This window comes from Peromyscus leucopus, chromosome 17, assembly GCF_004664715.2.
Source record: "Peromyscus leucopus breed LL Stock chromosome 17, UCI_PerLeu_2.1, whole genome shotgun sequence".
NCBI lineage: Eukaryota > Metazoa > Chordata > Mammalia > Rodentia > Cricetidae > Peromyscus > Peromyscus leucopus.
In genome coordinates this window covers 4,736,316-4,755,094 of record NC_051077.1, presented here as the reverse complement: position 1 = coordinate 4,755,094, position 18,779 = coordinate 4,736,316, and the positions used below count along the sequence as shown (strand labels likewise).

Here is an 18,779-nt window from a genome sequence, read left to right as displayed (position 1 = left end):
GCCTCGGGGAAACAAGCCTGAGGCATCCAGCCTCTGCAGAGCCAACCCCAGCCTTCGCTATGCCAAGGCGATGAGCTACCCCCGCCGCTACCAGCACCATACCCCAGTGATGAACAGCATTCATAAGTTCCATAAAAGGGGCATTCTCCTGCCATTGGCATCTCTGTGTGTTGTGATGCTGCGCTTTAAGCATGTCTTAACACTACACATGAAAACATCTTTCTTTCAACTGGCGAGGTGGAACATTTTATAATAAGGTTCTTTTTAGGTGAACGAAAGAGAAATGCCATCCAAAGCTGTGTTCTCCCTCCGGAAACATTTTCTTCATTCCGTCATCAACGTGTGTGTGTGTGTGTGTGTGTGTGTGTGTGTGTGTGTGTGTGTGTGTGTGTGTGTGTGTTTTAAACAAGTATCAAGTACATGAGCCACAGGGGAGAGTAACAGAGCAGGACAGCTGGGCCCTGCAGGCTGTGAACAGAGGACAGATGAATGACAAGGGACCTAAGGACAGCATCCCATGGAGTCACCAGTCATTCTGGAGACCCATCTGAGGAAATTCAACTTACGCAGGGAGTTCATTCACATACCCGGGGGTCCAAAGATGCTTGTTATACGGGAGCCATGTGCAACCCCACCCAAGGAATGACTGCCTACATCCCGTACAAACCTGACTCAGCTTTCCTTGAACCTTGCTACGCTTTGTGTGAAAATCAGGCTTTTTGTTCTAGCTGGCAATTTTAATGAGCGATGGATTTTATTTTTCTAGAATATAACTACCATGTAAATCAAGGGGAGCGAGAACGCTGCTCAGTTGGCAATTTACCAGGAACTGTTTACCGTTTCCAAATCCCCCAGGGCTGGCAGAGCCTTGCTGGAGTCTGATTCCTCATTACAACACTCCTCTGTTGGTCTAATTTGTAGCTCTCCAATTACTGCGACCCTTCACTCAGAAACAAACGCGAGAACACTTCCTTCTGCACAGATTTGCTCTGCCCCAACATTTTTATACTAAAATACTTTCACCTAAAAGTTACTTTACTTTTATTTCTTTTACACGAGAGACCAGGCCATGCGTACATATTTATCTCTCTCCTTCCCTGCCCCATCTGCTTCCCCTCAATAATGTGTATCTAAATAGGTTATATGAGCTTCATTTTAGAATAATCAGGGAGATGTTGAACGCCTGGTAAGTTTGTGAAGAATTACATGGGCAGAGAAGGAGAGTAAAGTGTGCAGATAGCATTAACTGCTAACTTGACACAGCCTCGCATCACCTGAAAGGGCAGTCTCAATTGAGTAATTGCTTTTATCAGGTGGTTCTGTGGGCATGCCCATGAAGGACTGTTAATTAATGTAGAAAGGTCGAGCCCACGATGGGCGCACCATTCCTTGGGCAGGTAGTTCTAGGCTGCATAAGAAGGCTAGCTAAGCACAAACTAGAGAACAGGCAAACAAGCAAGCAGGCAGCATTCCTCCATGGTTTCTCCTGCACTTCCTTGGCTGTGAGTGAGTTCCTTGGTTGGAGATAATATTGCATGGGATAGCAAGTAACCCTGCCTTCCGATTCCTGTCTTGAATTCTTGCCCTGACTTCCCTCAGTGATAGACTACGACCTGGGGAGTGTAAGTGGCAACAAGCCCTTTCCTCCCCTACATCACTTTTTATCGGTGTTTTCATAACAACACAAAGGAAGCTAGAACAGGATGCCTGGATGTATCCCAAGGGCAAGGAAACTGTGCAGAGCTCCTGCTTGCGAAAAGACTTCCAAGGCCAAGATCGTCCTAGCCAAGCTGAGAAGTGGAGATCTGGTTTGTGCTAGTGAGTTTTGGTTGATGCTGAAAGCTATAAGATTATATACATACATATATATATATATATATATATATATATGGCATAATGTAGGGCATCTAGGGCTGGAAAGGAGGCCTTTGGTACCCATGGACACTAAGAAATTACGTGGAGAAAGATTATCTATGAAGGCCAGCCTCAGACCCATGTCTGTGTTTCTTTCTACACCATGGTGTGAACAAGCAAGTCTCATCTCCATAGATAGATACACTGGAACTTGAGTGCATGCAGAAACCATCCCCCCCGGGATCTGGGCATCATCTTCTTGCTCAAAAGTCATTTTGAGTCGTTAGCTCTTGGCTAAATGTTCCTTCTGTTCCTTAGGAGCTCTCTGTCTGTCTGTCTGTCTGTCTGTCTTTTGTTTCTATCTGTCTCTCTTCCAGTGCTGTTTTGGAACGTCATTCTTTGGGCATCACTACACAGGAAATGAGGCCCACTGGAGCCTGTGTGTGGGTTGGAACTATTCTTGAGACAGTAAATGCAGCTCCACAGCAGGCCCATGCCGAGAGGGCTGGAGTGCTCAACGTCAATCAACTTTTGCCAAGCGTTGGAGGCCTCAAAGCAGCTGGGGTGGTGCCTGGGGTCAGAGAGACAAAGGAGAAGAGCTTGTGGGAGGATTGTAGGTCGACAGTCCCTTGTGACCAGAGGTCAGCAGTGACTGAGGACACACGCTGAGATCTCACATCTGTTCTTCACGAGAAAAGCGGGCCTTAGGTAGCCTGGGCTGGGTACCTAGGTGGGCTCTATGGAGAATAGGCAGGAAGACAAGTGATTTGGGTTCCACATTTCTGAGTCAAGGCTAAGTTGGGGGCAGTGCTCACATCCTCTTTACTGATTAAGCTACAGAGGGGACCTATTTCCTAGGCCTCCATGGAGAATGTCCAGGAAGCATCTTTGATACGCTCCCCATATCTCTGAGCCAAGGTTAAAATGATGGTGCTCATGCCCCAGCTTTTTCTTTCTAGGCCATGTGGGGACACTTTGCTCAAGGTAACTCATTGCTTTGGGGCTTCCCTGTCTTCTTTGCATGTCACCTGACTTCCTCTCTAGGGATGCCACCATGCCCTTGTGTGTTAGACCTGTTTGCTTTCAGTATTGAGGATGGTTTGACTTTCATGGTTTTGAAAGCCATGGAAACACAGCCTTATTCAGGGCTTGTCAGAGCCAGGAGATAGTAACTCTCAAGCTCAGTTTTTACAGCAACTTCATAAAACCAGAGTGTCCACCCCAATGTCTCCTGTGGGCCCCACCCTGAGGTCACTGCCCCTCTGCTGCAGGCACGCAGGAACGGAGCTTAGAGTCCAAACTGAACTGTCCTCTCCTCACACGACCCGCCTTGCCTTTCCTTCCCATGGGATCACAAGGCTTCTGTGAGCACTCCCACTTCCCCTGACTGCCCTGGTGTGGCACTCGGTGCTGAGTCAATCTACTTCTCCTGGTGTCCGTGATGAATAAGCTATCCTTATAGTTTAATGCTATTTTTAGTTAAGCTTATTAAGAATAAAAGGAGAGAAGATGAAAATAAAATCAAAGATGAAAAAAGAACACATTACAACCAGTATCCCAGAAACACAAAGGCACTTTATAAAAAAAATGACAAACTGTATTCCTGACAAACTGGGAAGCTTATGAGATGTGTATGAATTTCTTAATACATATGCTCTACCAACATTGAACCACAAGGACATAGGAGACTTTAATAACCAAAAACAAGAAAAAAAAACAGTAGCAAAACATCCCCAAACAAAGAAAAACAAAACCAAACAAACAAACAAAAAAACAAGACAAAAAACTCGATCCAGGACCAGATGGATTCAGTGCTGAGTTTTAACAAACTTATAAAGAACAAATGTGAATGCTTCTCAAAGTAATCACAAAATGGAAAGACAGGAAACTCCATTAATTTCGTGAAGCCAGACCAGACACAGAGCACAAACAAACAACCAAGGTCACCATCCCTGACAAAAACACGTGGAAACATTTTCAACACAATAATTACCAAATCCAAACAAACATCCACAGCACGTTTAGTGCAGTCAAGAGACATTTATCTCAAGAATACAAGGATGGCTTAACATGCAAACCAATATTCCACTACATCAACAGAAGGCAGGAAGAAAACCACGTGACGAATGAGCCCAGTAAACACATCTTCTAGGTCTCTTCATGATAAACCTCAATAAATCAAGTGGGGGGGGCACATGCCTGAACATAGTAAAGACTGTGTATGACAAAGCCATAGCCAACATCCTATGGAGATGGGTCAGGGAAATGTTGAAAATGTTTCAAGAAGGGTATCTATTGAGATTGTTCTCATTTGGTATAGTATATAGTCCTGGAGGTCTTAGAACAATTATGTCAGAGAAAGGAATGAAAGGTGTGAAAGAAACCAGGAAAAGTAAAATTATCCCCCTTTCTCCACGTTGAAAAAGCTCAAGAATTCACCAAAATCCTGCGAACACTGACAAATGAACTCGGTAAAGCTGCAGAATACAAAGCCAACATGCAAAAATCAGCAACACCGTTACAAATCAATACAAACTCGCTAATAATGAAGCCAAGAAAGCGATCTTATTAATAGCATCTACAAGAAGATAAAATATCTAGGAATAAATTTAATGAGGAAATGAGTACCTTCTATAATGAAAATTGTAAAAGGCCAATGAAGGAATTTGGAGATCCCTCTCTCATTCTCTCCCCTCTCCCCAGCAATGTATAGGTATAGACATCCACACAAATGGAATGACCTCCCATGTTAATGGGTTAGAACAATTAATATTATTAAAACATATATATGACCCCAAAATACACAAACCAAAGCAATTAATAGATTTACTGTAACCATCCCCAGAATATCCATGTATTACTCATTAAAATAGGAAAAAATTCCTAAATTACAAAATTTACTGCATAGTAAAGGCAGTTATTGTGCGAATGAGCAATGCCAGAAATATCATATATACTACAGAACTACAGCAATCAAAACAGTATGGTAAACTCATAAAAACTGACACAAAAATCAATGGGACAGAATAGAAAAATAAGAAATATAGACTGGGAGCCTATTGATTTTTGACACAGGTGCAAATAACATATACCAGAGAAATGGTAGAATCAACAACCAGTGGTACCTGGGGAACTGAATAACCCCTTGCAGAAGAACAAAGCTAGACCCCTATCTTTAACCCTTAAGATACACTCAAAATAGATCAAAGATCTAAATGTAAGATTTGAAACTCTGAATTCAGAAGCAACTTTTTTTTTTTTGATATATATTTTTTATTTTACAATATCATTCAGTTCTACATATCAGCCATGGGTTCCCCTATTCTCCCCCCTCCCACGCCTCCCCTTACCCCCAGCCCACCCTCCATTCCCACCTCCTCCAGGACAAGTCCTCCCCCGAGGACTGTGATCAACTTGGTAGACTCAGTCCAGGGAGGTCCAGTCCCTTCCTCCCAGACTAAGCCAAGTGTCCCTGCATAAGTTCCAGGTTTCAGACAGCCAACTCATGGAATGAGCACAGGACTTGGTCCCACTGCCTAGATGCTTCCCAAACTGATCAAGCCAATCAACTGTCTCACCTATTCAGAGGGCCTGATCCAGCTGGGAGCCCCTCAGCCTTTGGTTCATAGTTCATGTGTTTCCATTCATTTGGCTATTTTTTTTTCAATAATTGAGTAAAACTGAAATTTATTATATGCCACAGTCGTCCTAGGGACCTCCATGCTATATATATAGCCTCTATGGTTCTATGGGTTGTGGTCTGATTGTTCATTTTATATCTAGAATCCACCAATGAGTGAGTACATACCATAACTGTCTTTCTGGGTTTGGGTTACCTCACTCAGGATGATTTTTTCTAGTTCCATCCATTTGCCTGCAAATTTCATGCTTTCATTGTTTTTCTCTGCTGAGTAGTACTCCATTGTGTATATGTACCACATTTTTTCCATCCATTCTTCCGTTGATGGGCATCTAGGTTGTTTCCAGGTTCTGGCTATTACAAATAGTGCTGCTATGAACATAGCTGAGCATGTATCTTTATGGTATGAATCAGCATTCTTTGGGTATATGCCCAAGAGTGGGATGGCTGGGTCTTGAGGTAGTTCGATTCCTAATTCAGAAGCAACTTTTAAAATAGAAGAAAACACAGGGGTAACTTCAGGTGTCAGTGTGAGAGATGGTTTGTATATGACTCACAGACACTAGAAATAAGAGCAATAACAGCAAATGAGATTATGTGACACTAAGATGTTTCAGAGCTTCAAAGGAAGCAATCAACGGAGAATAAGAGCAACCCACACACTAGCTGTTAGCTCTCCATCTGTGATGGTTAATATTGATGTTCAACTTGATGAAATCTGGAATTAACCAAGAGACACACCTGTGGGCAGATCCATGAGGGCATTTTCAGGAAGGATTACCTAAGCTGAAAATACAATCCCTCAGAGTGGGCAGCATCTTCTAGTGGTGCCCCAGGTACAGAGACGAGACTCAAGCTGTGCTGCTTGCCTGACCACCTTCACTTCTCAGTGGTGAGTGCTTCAACTCTGCCATCTGTTGCTGTCACTGCCATTATTGTCCTCAGTTGGCATCAGGCTTTAGCTCCTTCAGCCTTCCAAGCAACTCTTTAGGAATCCTGAAGATTCTCATCTCCGGGTTGGAACTGTGGAGGCATCCAGCTCTGTGAACCCATCAGCTAATATGTCCTCAGCTTCTGGAGTGTGCAGACAGCCATTATTGGACTACCCAGCCCCGATCACATAAGCCAATCGAATGGGTCTCCTTTCTAATAGGAGAATATTTTCCTTCCTTCCTTCCTTCCTTCCTTCCTTCCTTCCTTCCTTCCTTCCTTCCTTCCTTCCTTCCTTCCTTCCTTCCTTCCTGAGACAGAGCTTGGAAGTCACTATGCAGCTAAGGCTGGCCTTGAACCTCTAATTCTCCTGCTTCCACCTTATAAGATCTTGGATTACAGCCATGCAGTATCATGCACAGTGATACATTCCAAAATACACAAATAACTCAAAACAATTCAACAACACCCTCCCCAATAATCCTATTAAAAGTTGGAGAAATTAACAGAGCAGTTCCTATAGAGGATAGTCAACAAGTCTATCTAAAAGTGATCAATGGCTAATCATCAGGGAAATGCAAATTAAAACAAATGTGAGATACCAGCCTACTCTGCCTGACTTTTCCTGAAGGTAAACAAAACCACAAATTCGGCCAAGGGAACAGAAGGGCAATGGTCTTTGCTCACTGTTAGTGGGAATGTAAACCAGTACTGCCATTATCAAAGACAGATTTGGAGTATCCCCCCACATCCAAAATTAGATCTACTTATAAAGCAATCGCATTACTGGTATATACCCAAAGAGAATGAAATCATATGTTAAAGGGTTACCTATAAAACCATGTTTACTGCAGCCTAGTTCCAATAGTGTGGAATCAATATAGGTGACCATTAACTTATAAAGAAAATATAATATATTAATATAGGGAATATCCACTGGTATACACATAAATAGATACAGTGGAACACTGTTGGCCAAAAATGAGGAAGTCTTACCATTTGCAACAATATGGAGTATATTACGGTAAATAAAACAAGCCAGGAAAAGAGAGATGCACACCACACATCTCACTCATTTGTTGAAGATAAAAAAATTGATGTCCAAGATGAAGAGAGTTGAGCAGTGATTAATGAAATCTGGGAAGGGAGAGATGAAGGGGGAGAGGGAGGACAGGCAACAGGTTTGGTGCAGGAGGGGTAAGGGCTAGTGCTATGTAGAGCACAGTGAATGCCCATGGCTTACATCAGCCTCCGATCCTTAGGAAGTCAGGTAAGAGGAACCTGAAGGCTATGAACACGAGGTGACGCAGACATGGAGATGAGCTACACCTTGATCTGAACCCTGTCTATTTCTATGTGTTGAAGTGTCATACTATTCCCCGTAAACATACAGCAACTCCCTGTCAGTTAAAGAGAGGAAAACAAGATGGAAGGGGGAAAAAAAGGATACAGGAGAGGTTCTGGGAAGGCAACAAACAAGGAGACATGATGTGACCGTGTAGGGCCTCTGCTGGGATGCTCAGAGCTGCCAACAGTCTTCACGTTCACTTCTGGGCTTTGTAGAAGCCAATGGCCTGGGCTGTGTGTTTCCTGATATGTTGATTGAAGCAAATTTAAATGTAAATGTAAATGTGAATGTGAATGTAAGTATAAATGCTGCTGGGATGAGCAAAGTAACTGGGGAAAATGGGATTTTTAAGCTGTAATTTTTTTTTATGATAAGTGGAGACAATCTTCCAACTGTGTATGCATCCTGGGCCCTTGAAGGGAAGGGGCTTAAGAGGGGCTAAGGCCCTTTTCAGTGTGTAGATGGAGGGGAAAGAGCTCGGGAGGGCAGCAGGCTGTGAAGACCTGAGAGGAGAGAACACTGAACCCTGGGTAGAAGCAGAACGCTCCCAACTACTCAAAGGGAACGGTTCCCCAGCCTTGTTCCATCCATCATCTCACGAGCTTTCAAAACTTAGGAGTCTCATTTGTTAAAACAAACAGAAAACCAAAACATGTCTGGCTACAAACACAGTGAAACAGAAACCATGATGGCTTTTCTTCACTCGGAGGGGCCAAAGAAACCAGAGTCACATGGTTACAGACTACAGGTGAGGCGACAGCCAAGCCAGAGAGAATATGGGGGCCACAGAGGGAGGTGATGGGGGGCATGGGAGAGGCAGGGGTGTTGTGCTCATAAGAGCCAAGGGAAGAAAGTATTTCCCACAGGGCAGAGCAATTGCGACCTCCTTGACTCGTACCAGGTCCCCTCCAAGGCCAGTGTCTCCTCCTCAGGACACAGGGAACCGCTTGGCCCCCGAACAGGATGTAGTGAATCACTGGCCCACATGCCTGCCACCTTGTTCCAAGTTTGGCCTTAAGACAGTTTGTCTGCTGAGGCAGAAAATACAAGAACAAAAGCCTTTTCAGAGAAGAACACGGGCCAGAATTCCCCGTCAGTTCCATTTGCTGTGTTTTGACCTACTTACAAACAAGAGTCTTCCTTGAATGTTAAGTACATATTCCATACAAGCCAAAGGTGGGTATAGAGAGGTGTCCTTTTATTCAACTGCAAATTTCTAGTTTGCGGTGAAAAAAAAAAAAAAGAATGCTGCCCCTGGGCACGGACTTCTGGTCCTTTTAGACCATGTCCTTACAAAGCACCATGGGCACATTCCTTTAATTTTTCTTTGATTCCCAACGCTGGTTGTGAAATGAAGTCTGGGCTTGTGAGGCCCAGAGCTGGGACCTTTCCACTGGAGGGGCTGACGTGACTTTCCTCCGGCGTGCGGGACAGCCCTGCGAGGACACCTTTGAATGCACCCAGACATCAATTCAGCTGGGTCTGGGGACAAACGCTGCCGGAGGAGCTGTGTGTATTTCATAAATTTTCCCACAAGTGACAGGGCATGACAGACAGAGGACAGCAAGGAAGGGGAGAAGGACTTCGTGGAGAGGTGAAGACGGATGGAGGGTGGTGTGTGAGGGAAGTTTCTTCATAGATGATGTATTTGGGGCTGGGGGAAGAGGGCCCTGTGAAAGCCATAATTTCCTTCAAGGGTCCTTAAACCTCCCACCCTACAGGTTTACCATTTAGACCACGGCTGTCCATATGAACAGTGGGAGGAGATAGGTCTGTGGCCCCTGCAGGTGCCATGCTTACCAAGGCCCAGGCATGGCCGCCACGAGCCGCCGAGGGACTGATGGAGGTTGAACAGAGGACTTGAGACGGTTGGGGCTTGTAGGGAGGGTTCTAGGACGGCTTTCCTCTCCCTTCCAGCTGTACCCTGCTATAGTTTTATGGCGCACCAGGGGAACTTCACTTTCAATGCTGCTTTCTATTGAGTCTCATCTCTTCACAGCACCATGCCAACCTATTTGGGTTTTGCATACTACTGTGAAGGGACACGAACTGCCGATGACGTTTGCAAACTACATTTTGGTAAGGTAACAGCTGGATCCGTCACTGACTATTTGGCCCACTCTCCAAATTGGTGTCTAGCTACAGGCAAAGAAGTAGGCAGATGGGGGGGGCGCTGACGAGGCTTTTACCCTGGGGGCTTGGAGAGGCAGGCTGAGAAATGATTGATTACAATACCAAGTGTTCTACACACATGCACAGAGAGAAGCCATTGAGGAAAGGGAAGTCCACAAGCTGGTGGCTAGCTACGGGCCTGTGGAAGCTGGAGGCCAGAGAGGCGTCTGGGACGACACCCAGACCGCAGGGGCTGGCGGAACAAAGACTGGTTCCAAACCCAAGGAATTTAAAAAGAAGTCCCAGAGTGAAGGAGAGGAGAGGCAGAGGGCACTATGCAGATCACAAGGTGCGGACAACAGGTCTGGCCCAGGACAGAGGTCCGTTGTGTGGCTCCCAACTCAGGAGCCACTGGAGAGAAGTGAGCCCTTGGTGAGGCCTGAGGAATGACTGACTTGTGTCCGACAGCGCGGCAAGGTTCTTGCTTTTCAGTGCCTGGCCACACAGTAGAGATGTTCTACCTAAGCGGGAGCCTGTATCTTCCCGTGTGCATCTTCTTTTTATATGTACATACATGATCATGAGTGCTTTCATGTGTGCGTACTTGCACGTGTGTGCGCATGTATGAGGAGGCCAGAATTCGATGTCAGGTGTCTCCTTCATTTACTCTCCACATTATATATCAGAACCCAGAACTTGCTATTTTGACTAGTCTGCCTAGCCCGCTGACTTTGGGGATCCCTGGTCTCTGTCTTCTGAGTGCTGGGATTATTAGCAGTCCATCATGCTCATGGGTGCTGGGGATCCGAACTCTGGTCCTCAGATATCTGCGGGAAGTACTTTGCCCACTGAGCGGTCTTCCCAGCCCTGTAGCCTGAACTTTCCAGAGACAAGACTATGGGGTCGTTACAGCTGCAATGATGTCGTCTGTGGGGCCCCTTTCCACCTCACCCGGTAGGGAAGGGGTATGGTGTAGAGAAAGGAAAACCACCAGAGTTATAAAGGGGGTGGAAAGTAGAAGGTGACGTCACACTCCATCTTTGGATACGACTGACATTCCACACACAGAAGCACTGGACAGGGTGATTAGAGGGTGGAGAGAGCATGCGCAGCACTGAACCGGGTGACTGGAGGGCGGGAAAGAGCATGCGCAGCACTGAACCGGGTGATTTGGAGGGTGGGAAAGAGCATGCGCAGCACTGACCAGGGGGGCGGGAAAGAGCATGCGCAACAGCAGGGACAGTAAACCCAGGGCTGGGGGGTGATGAGCAGGTGAGGGTGGTGTGCGGAGCAGAGAGCTCAGGACTGGAGTGGGGAGAAATGCCACAGTTACAGCCCTGCCTCATGCTCAGGGAACACAGCAGCAGAGAGTTCCTAAGCACAAAGAAGAGGAAGAAAAAAGACCAGATTTTTGCTTGTACAAGAGTGAAAGAACCAGAGTGAGCCCCAATTTTACTCACTGTGTTCCCTCAGATAAGCAGAGAGAACATTTTACATTTGGATGTCATTAAGGTTTGCCAACTACAAGCAAAATTTAAGCCTTTTCTACTGCTACAAAAATAATACTTTATCTAACTACCAATTTGTCTCTTTGAATAAATCTGTCTATACAAGCAATTTGGTTAGCATCTCCTTTCAAAACAGAACCAGTGAGCCTTGGACAATATACCAGGAGGAGCTGGCGCTGCTGGAAGCCTCTGCCACCTGACTCCCAGAAAGATTCACAGTTGTTCATCTGTTTCGTTAATTGGCCACTTGATGACGCAGCCGATGATTAGCGCCATTACTCAGGATCTAGGAGGGTGTTTCTAAGCCAGCACATGGCCAGGCCAAGCCTTGGTTCTTACAGGGTAGGGATTTGAGATTTGTGAATTGGATATATACTATTTATCTTTGAGGAAACCTGAAATGCTGAGGCTGTGTTAATGCCACCGGCTGGTAGGAGCTGCAGAGGCTTCCTCAGGAGCGGCTGTGTCTTTGGAGGCTAAGGCCTGCCTCTCCTTTTTTTGGTGAGAGAACTATCAGGAGATAGAGAGGGCAATTACATAAAATGCAGAACTGCACAGTGCTCTGGATCCCGCCAGCATGGTCTGTAATATGTTTTTGTCTTCAGTGACTCCATCTCACCCACACCATTGAGGACAGTTACCCTCACCACAGATAAAACTTCCTGTCATCACCACATGCCACACAGCTTGGGGATGCTGTTGTGACATGACAGGAATGATCTCGTTCAAAAGGCAGACCTATGGGCTCAAGCATGAATGTGTTCAGGACATTTGTGTTCTTCTGCTAAGTCCCTGGCACCAAGGGATGGGTTGTCACATTGGAGTGATGTTTCCAGGGACATCCCAAAGTCACCCATGACCATCTCTTGTCAATCACACTGTGGCTCTGTTCACAGAAGCCAAGGCAGGGGGTCAACCTGATGCACATCAGTGAGTGGCTTGGGGAAGGGATGCACATGCAGCATGAGATGCTGTTCAGCCCCGAGGGAGAGAGGAGTCCCTGCCGTTTACAACAGGCACAAGCATGGAGCACAGTACACTTAGTGAAACAAACTAGACTCAGAAAGACACACTCTGCCCAGGCTCCCTTGTGGTGGTATTGTATTCCCCAAAATACTGTGCACTCTAATAAATTTATCTGGGGTCAGAGACAGAACAGCCACAATATTAAACATAGAGGTTAGGCAGTGGTAGCACACGCCTTTAATCCTAGCATTCCTGAGGCAGAAATCCATCTGTTCAAGGATACAGCCAAGCATGGTGACTCACGCCTTTAATCCCAGAAAGTGAGCCTTTAATCCCAGGGAGTGGTGGTATAAAGCAAAAGGGTATATAAGGCGTGAGGACCAGAAACTAGAAGCATTTGGCTGGTTAAGCGTTCAGGCTTCTAGCAACACAGTTCAGCTGAGACTATTCTGGATGAGGACTCAGAGGCCTCCAGTCTGAGGAAATAAGACCAGCTGAGGATCCAGCAAGGTGAGATAGCTATGGCTTGTTCTGGTTCTCTGATCTTCCAGTTCACTCCAATACCTGGCTCAGGTTTGATTTTATTAATAAGAACTTTTAAGATTCCTGCTACATCTAGCGCCCAACGGTTGGTTACATCTACACTCCCTCATATGGAAGCTCAAGATCTGGGGTGCATAGAAGCAGAGAATAAAGGATGGTTATCAGGGCTGGAGCGGGAGTTGGGGAGTACTATTAGAAGGATGCTTGATTTCAGTTACACCAGAAGAGTTCATCCAAGAGATCCATTGTATAGCATGAAGACAGCAGTTAGCCTTGCATTATATACTCAGGAATTCCTAGACAATCCACAAGAGTGGGGGGGGGTATTGAACATGATCCAAGTATTATGTACATGTAGGAAAATGTCATGAGACCCATTATTATGTAAAATTCATATATACTAATAAAAACTTTAAAAGTTATGGCAGGCTGAGCCAGACATAGTAGAACACACTTGTAATCCCAGCCATGCTGAGGCAGGAGGATTGCTGAGAGTTCAAAGCCAGCTTGGTTTATATACCGAGTTGAAGGCCCGCTTGTATCACAATGTGAGATTTAGTCTTTAAAAACAACCAAAACTTTTAGCAGGGTAATTATTAGTTACAATAACTTCTAGTTCCAAACAACTAGGTGGGGAAACGCTGTCTAGTCCCCATAAAGGTGTCCGACACTGAGGATCACCATGCTTGCGGCATGTGTACCAAATGACTGCACTGTACAAATAAGATGTGGATGTAACAATATTACGTCTCAGCCATAACATTTTGGAAGGGAGAACCAGTTCTGCCTCCTGTCTCTGGGGTTCATGTGGACTCGGAGAGTTCTAGCTTCAGCACAGAGGGATGGAAAGCAAGCACTCTGGCTTACTTTGGAATCCTAAAAGGCAAACACGCCTTCAAACTTCACTTTGTACGCCACGCGTTGATAGGATCCTTTTGGTCAACTACAAATGGCAGCAATGGCTAAAACCTTCTGCACAAGGACACAGTCACCCGGGCCTTACCTGGAGGTAGTGGCATGGCCGTAGCGAAGGCTTGATCTCTGGGTGGACCAGGGGCTTGTCCAAGTTCAGGGAGCTCTTGCGGTAGGCCTCCTTGGCCTGGCTCACCGTGAGAGTGGACCAAGAGCTACGCTTCATGTACCTGGTGTCTGGCGTCAGGGCCAAGCCTTCACAGGCTGAGCACTTAACATCACTGTTGCTTTTGGAAGTCTTTAGCGAGAGGTCCCCAAAGGGGCTCTGCAGCGCCTCGGGGTAGCAGTGAGAGATGTGGTCCATGTGGTGGCGGGTGGCCACACTGGGTGTCCGGTATGTGCTGTCACTGTCCAGGTTGTCGTCAGAACTCCACCAGCTGCTCACACCGGACTTGTGCTTGCTCTCTGGCTTCCGCTCCTTGCTTTTGCTCCTTTTGCTGTGTTTGGAGTGGTGGCTGTGGTGGTGGTCCTCCACCCGACTGTCGCTCTTGGTCCCGTTGACGTTGCTCTTGGACGACCCCTCCAGAGAATGCGACTTGGTGAAGAGCTTCTGGACGGAGTGGACCAGATGCCGGATTCTGCCCGGGCTCTCATTTCTCTGCTCGGTAGCAGCCGAGGCCCTCTGGTACTGCAGTGTGTGGAACCCATCCCGGTGCAGGGGCAGCTGTTTCTCAAACTGGTCCAAAAGGTTGGCGGGGATGCGATTTACCTTCGTGTTTGTGTGGGACATGGCACAGTCATCCCTGGTGTCGTAGTGTGAGCTGTAGTGCATTCTGGGGAAGGTGCTGCTGGACACGTGGTCGCCCAACATCACAGGCATCATCATACACTCTGAGTGGACGGAGCTCCTGGGCGAGCAGCGGTGGTGGTCCATCGGGCAGCTCTCAGCTGGGCTGAGGAGGTAGGGTTGCCGCACATCCGGCCCATGGTGCATGTGATCGTGGGGGTGCTCGCAGTCATCTGGGGGTGACAGGCCGCAGGTATGGCCCGCACATATCTGAGGCTGGTTCCGGCTTCCAGTTAACCCTTTCATGTTCCTGGGTGCGGGTGAGTACCTCTCCTCATTGAAGTGCTGCTGCGTTGGAGACCATGAGTACTGTTGGTCTGTCAACAAAAACAGAAATGGGATTTAGTGCCTGGTGAAGCACCGGGGTGTGACAGAGACACAGGAGTCGCTCTCCCGGTAGCCAGTGCCTGAACTGAGTGAACAGCCACAGGGTTCTCCTCGGGATTTGGGGATGCTAAGAAGCAGACACTTGGTTTTTCCCCACGAGAGCATCGGCAGCAACAGGTACCGAACATCTGGTAGATGCACTGAGGCTCTCAACGGGAAGACTATGAGATCTGAAAAACCAGGGGTGGAGAGGGTAGCTCAGTCAGTGACGTGTTTGCCTGCAAAAGAGCCCCTGTTCAGACTCCAACACCCACACCAAAGCAGGGCACAGTGGTGGCATGTGCTTGTTATCCCAACTTTGGGAAAGCAGAGTCGCGGTTCCACTGAGGGACACTTAAAAAAAAAGGTGGAACCACACCTCTGAGGAACCACACCTGACATTGTCACTTGGCAACTACATGCATGTGTATACATGTGCACATAACCCTTATATACAGGTGTACTCATACCCACACGTGAACAAGCATCCATGTACCTATATAACACACACACACACACACACACACACACACACACACACACACACACACGGAAAAATATAGCTGTAGATCAATTATAGTGGAACATTTTGGTTTAGCTTAAAACATTTGAAAACTAACACCTGATATTTAATTAGTAACACTGACTGGTGAAGTAATGTACAGAACTAATGAATTAATCATGAAATCATTGTTTAATGTCACATGTTACCAGAAAGGTAAGCTGTGGAGGCAGCTTTCTCATCCCCAGCTCTCTACAGTTTAGGGTCCTGGACAGAGAGGCCTGACTAGGAGATCACCATGTCTCAGTGCTTCCCCTAGATTCTGCTCCGTGAGTGACACAGCCGGGGACCACCGGACACCCCCACATGGCCGGGGGACCACTGGGCACCCTCACACGGCCAGGGGACCACCGGGTACCCCCAAACGGCCGGGGACCACCGGGTACCCCCAAATGGCTGGGGACCACTGGGTCCCTCCACACAGCCGGGGACCACTGGGCACCCCCATACAGCTGGGGACCAGCAGGCACCCCCACACGGCCGGGGACCAGCGGACAGCCCCACACGGCCGGGGGACCACTGGGCACCCTCACACGGCCGGGGACCACCGGGCACCCCCACACAGCCGGGGACCACCAGACACCCCCACACAGCCGGGGACCACCGGGCACCCCCACACGGCCGGGGACCACCGGGCACCCCCACACAGCCAGGGACCACCGGACACCCCCACACGGCCGGGGGACCACTGGGCACCCTCACACGGCCGGGGACCACCGGGCACCCCCACATGGCTGGGGGACCACCGGGCCCCTCCACACAGCCAGGGACCACCGGGCCCCTCCACACAGCCAGGGACCACGGGGCACCTCCTAGAACATCACTGTGAGTTCTTCCCGCATTCTGACCCAAGGCTGGAACCTCTCTGAGCTGACTCGGTATGGTGGCCGAAGTCAACTGAGCCTCGGCACTCAGACCCCTTCTTGAGTAATTGGATGTCCCCACCAGCCGATGCTCAGACAGGAAGGGGAAATGGCTTTCATCAGGAGGCATCTGTGACTCTCAAGTGTCAGTCCCAGTCAGTCCCCACTGGGCCACTGTCACTCGAACTCTACCTGCCCCATCTCTCCACGGACTCTTCTCCTACACTGATGAGGCTAGTAATCCTAGCTGCATCATTCCCACCTAGAGTTCACGGGGAGACCAGGGAGAGCCCTAACCACATGCCCGTGAAGCCCCGAGACAGCAGGCAGAAGCGGTTCTCCCTCTGTCCATCCCAGCAGAACTGGGCCAAGCAGCCGCTCTAAGGCACGGCCCAGAATGCCCCGCGTCAGCTCCAGGGTTCAACTGACCAGACCAGCTCAGACACAGACAGGAAGGATGAGGAAGGGGCCTGAGTGTCAAGGCTCAGGCACTGGGACATGAAGGGCGACCATGAGAGTGCACACCACTGTTCTTGGAAGAATCCCAGCAGATGGCTGCAGAGCTGGGGACAGGTCCCGCCCCTTGGGGCTACAAAGGGGCCTTCCCCTTGGCATGGCAAGTGGTTGCCAACTCAGGGGTGACTGAGCTCCAAGGAGGGCTTCCTGGGTGGTGGCCTGAGGTGTCGCCTTGGTACTGCAATGGCTGGAGTGGGGTGCCTCTAAGTACCCTCCTTCTTCCAGCTAGGATCCAGTCATAGCACTGATGTCTCAGGTAGGAGCCATTAAAGAACGCCACACTTACAATTAAGAGGAAGGTTTCAAAGGAAACCAAGAGTTAGTAAGTGGATAAGTCGCAGGACCATGCTCTGCAATCCAGACTTCGCCACGCCACAACGTTGCTGCCCTTTTATCTTTTGCTTTATTTTTCCCATTATCGTGTAATTTAATACAGTCCCGAGCTCTTTTCACACTAAAAGCAAAGCCCATTACCACTCCACTCACATGTCTTATTTCAGCTCGATAGTCAGCCCAGCAGCTCTGCTAGAAATGTGGCCACATCAAAGAACAGTGCGAGAGATAAAAATTTAGCTGGCATAATTAAATTTGATTATGCAACGTGTCTGCAGCGCCGTCTCATTTTAGCTGTATAGACCTGAATTTCCTCATGTAGGCGTGGAGTCCCCCACCACCTTTCATAAGCTTCACAATAACAAAAAATGAGATAGGGATGGGCTGTGGATGACAGTGGCTCTGTGGAGCATAGTAAGGACACATGCTCTAGGTATTTTATGAGTCTATGTAACAGATAATAAAGTCTTAGGAGCTGTGTATTATTTCTTTTTGTAAAGATGAGGTAGCAAGCATAGGGTGTACGAAATCTTAGTTGCTTAATCTCTAGCTATTCATAGCAGCATTTTGTTATTAGGAGAAAACAGCAATTAGAGGTGTCATTCAACAGCACACTCGTGTCTCTGCATACTGAAAACAGAACGTCAGTGCGTCTTTTACACCAGGACTTAGGGAGAGCATGGATCCACCCATTCCACAAGTCTGTTGTCAGTTTTACAAACATCACTAACATTTCAGTGCACCGGACGTGTGTCACGGGCTTCACTGGGACATCTGCCTGAGCTCCTCTAGGGCACAGAGCCGACCCTGTCACAAGCTGAGGAACTAAAAAGTCAGGGAGATCTTCCACGAACTCATCAACCGACCAACCTTCCTCAGGAGTTTCGCCTGGAGCTGAAGATTGTGAGGTAGCCTTGGTCGGCAACTGTCACCACACCAACCCTTTCTCTGCCACTCCCGTCTGCTGCTGCGAATGTTATCATCCTTCCTCAGTTTCCCAAGGAGCACGCGCTCAGCTGAACTGTCTCATAACTCCCATCAGCCTCTCCCTCTGGAGACGCGGGAGCAAAGAGCACAGAAGGAGGCCACTATGTGAACCTTGTGCTCTACTCATTATACTGGTGTGAAGACAAGTCCCCCCACACCCCGGAGGAGCCTGTCCTCAGCCCTATTGAAAATGTTTCTCTAGGACCTGGGGAGAAGGGGTGGGTAAAGTGCTTGCTGTATAACAAGAAGACCTGAGTTCAGATCCCCTGAACCCACGTAAAAAGCTAGGCGTGGCTGTACTTGCCCGTAACCCACTGCAGAGGCAGCAGGCAGATCCTCTGAGCTCACTGTCCAGTCAGTCAAGGCAGTGACCACCACGTTGAGTGACCCTGTTTCAAATCCTAAGGTGGAGGGCAGTAGATAGACACCCAGTGTTGGCCCCTGGCCTACACACACACACACACACACACACACACACACACACACACACAC

The 18,779-nt window shown here is 47.9% G+C and overlaps 1 protein-coding gene across 5 annotated transcripts in view; it reads right to left on the bottom strand.

The window, feature by feature from the left end:
* Positions 1 to 18,779, bottom strand: part of Dlgap2 (DLG associated protein 2) — a 742,630-nt gene that overhangs the window by 93,158 nt on the left and 630,693 nt on the right. For all 5 annotated transcript variants that reach the window (XM_028881224.2, XM_028881221.2, XM_028881222.2 and 2 more), the window contains one exon: positions 13,905 to 14,977. In XM_028881224.2, the coding sequence (XP_028737057.1) occupies positions 13,905 to 14,977 (1,073 nt within the window). The remainder of the gene's footprint in view (positions 1 to 13,904; positions 14,978 to 18,779) is intronic.